General features: G+C 45.3%; 1 protein-coding gene across 1 annotated transcript in view; it reads left to right on the plus strand.

Annotated features, from left to right (window-relative positions):
* The window catches only part of ctsa (cathepsin A), a gene marked incomplete at its 5' end in the record, with an annotated part of 7,542 nt that overhangs the window by 4,633 nt on the left and 1,201 nt on the right, over window positions 1-1,708 (plus strand). Inside the window, 6 exon segments of the mRNA XM_014027667.1 lie at window positions 453-544; window positions 615-693; window positions 770-918; window positions 996-1,071; window positions 1,159-1,248; window positions 1,318-1,422. Coding sequence (XP_013883121.1) covers window positions 453-544; window positions 615-693; window positions 770-918; window positions 996-1,071; window positions 1,159-1,248; window positions 1,318-1,422 — 591 coding nt within the window.

The following is a 1,708-nucleotide window of genomic DNA, read 5'->3' on the forward strand; positions in this document are numbered from 1 at the left end:
CTTTCACTCTTTCTGACATCTTTCACTCTTTCTGACATCTTTCACTCTTTCTGACTTCTTTCACTCTTTCTGACTTCTATCACTCTTTGACATCTTTCACTCTTTCTGACTTCTATCACTCTTTCTGACATCTTTCACTCTTTCTGACTTCTATCACTCTTTGACATCTTTCACTCTTTCTGACATCTATCACTCTTTCTGACTTCTATCACAGTTTCTGTCCAGGGGTGCTGCTGAGCCCCTCCACGTCACAAAGCACTCACAGACGGACACACTTAATGTAGAATTTACATACAAATGAACCGACACATTTTTTGATGTAGGCTGAAACTGAGCTTCCCTTCCCTGAAAGACCAGCATCCATCACTGGTCTGAACCAGTCTGGAGCGGTTCACATATGAGGTCTCATGTGGTCTTGTGTGGTCTAAGGTTGCATGTGTGTGTTTCTGCAGCTGTCTGAGGTTCAGGACATCGTCTACGGTTCTGGACTGAACATGTACAACCTGTATGCTTCCTGTCCAGGGGGAGTCCCTCACAGATATAGGTACACTGACCTGAAGCAGGTGAGTTCTGGACCTCAGACAGGTATTCATTAACCTTGTGGTGGTTTTTAGTGTGGAGCGGGGGCAGCTGCTGATCAGAGATCTTGGGAACATCTTCGTCAAACATCAAGTGACTCAGCAGTGGAACCAGGTGTGTATGGACTCATTTGACCACATTTAAGGTAGACTGTCCTCTCTGTGGCTTCAGGCCCTGTGTTGGTCCACAGAAGTTCCAGAGTCTGGCAGCTCTGCACCTGTCTGTCCGTCTGGACCCGCCCTGCACCAACTCTACCCCCTCCTCCCTCTACCTGAACAATCCATACGTTAGGAAAGCTCTGCACATCAGTCCCGACGCTCTTGACTGGGTCATCTGCAGGTAAGGGTTCACCTGTCCCTGGTTTGTTCTTGCTGGTCCTGATGTCTGGTGTGTGTCTGTCATGTGTCGTGTTTCAGTGCTGAGGTGAATCTAAACTATGGTCGAGTCTACCTGGATGTCAGTAAACAGTACCTGAAGCTGCTGGCTGCTTTGGTCAGTAAACACACACAGCACCTGTCTAAACAGGAAGTTACACATTTATAGCCAATCAGACGAGGGTGTTTTTGTTTTTCTCTGCAGAAGTACAGAGTCCTGATTTATAACGGGGACGTAGACATGGCCTGTAACTTCATGGGGGACGAGTGGTTTGTGGAGTCTCTTCATCAGCAGGTAAACAATCCTCCATGAACAACACAGGTGTTCCTGTCTGTCTCTGAGGTGTACCTGTCTGTCTCTCAGGTGCAGGTTCAGAGGCGTCCTTGGCTCTTTGATGATGATGATGAAGGTCAGCAGGTTGGAGGCTTTGTTAAAGAGTTTGACAACATCGTCTTCCTCACTGTGAAGGTACACATCCTCAACATTTAGTTTAACAACATGAGGTGGAGCTTCTTACTAAACATTTTATCTAAAACTTGTTTTTTATGATTGATTGATTAAACTGATTGATGAAACCGGTTGGTTGGTTGGTTGGTTGATTGATTGACAGTTTAGTTGTTGGTTGGCTGGTTGATTGATTGATTGAGTGGTTGATTTGATTGATTGACTGGTTGGTTGGTTGGTTGACTGACTGACTGATTAAACTGGTTGTTGATTGATTGATTGATTGATTGATTGATTGATTGATTGATTG

This window comes from Austrofundulus limnaeus, unplaced genomic scaffold (genome assembly GCF_001266775.1).
Source record: "Austrofundulus limnaeus strain Quisiro unplaced genomic scaffold, Austrofundulus_limnaeus-1.0 Scaffold671, whole genome shotgun sequence".
Taxonomy (NCBI): Eukaryota; Metazoa; Chordata; class Actinopteri; order Cyprinodontiformes; family Rivulidae; genus Austrofundulus; species Austrofundulus limnaeus.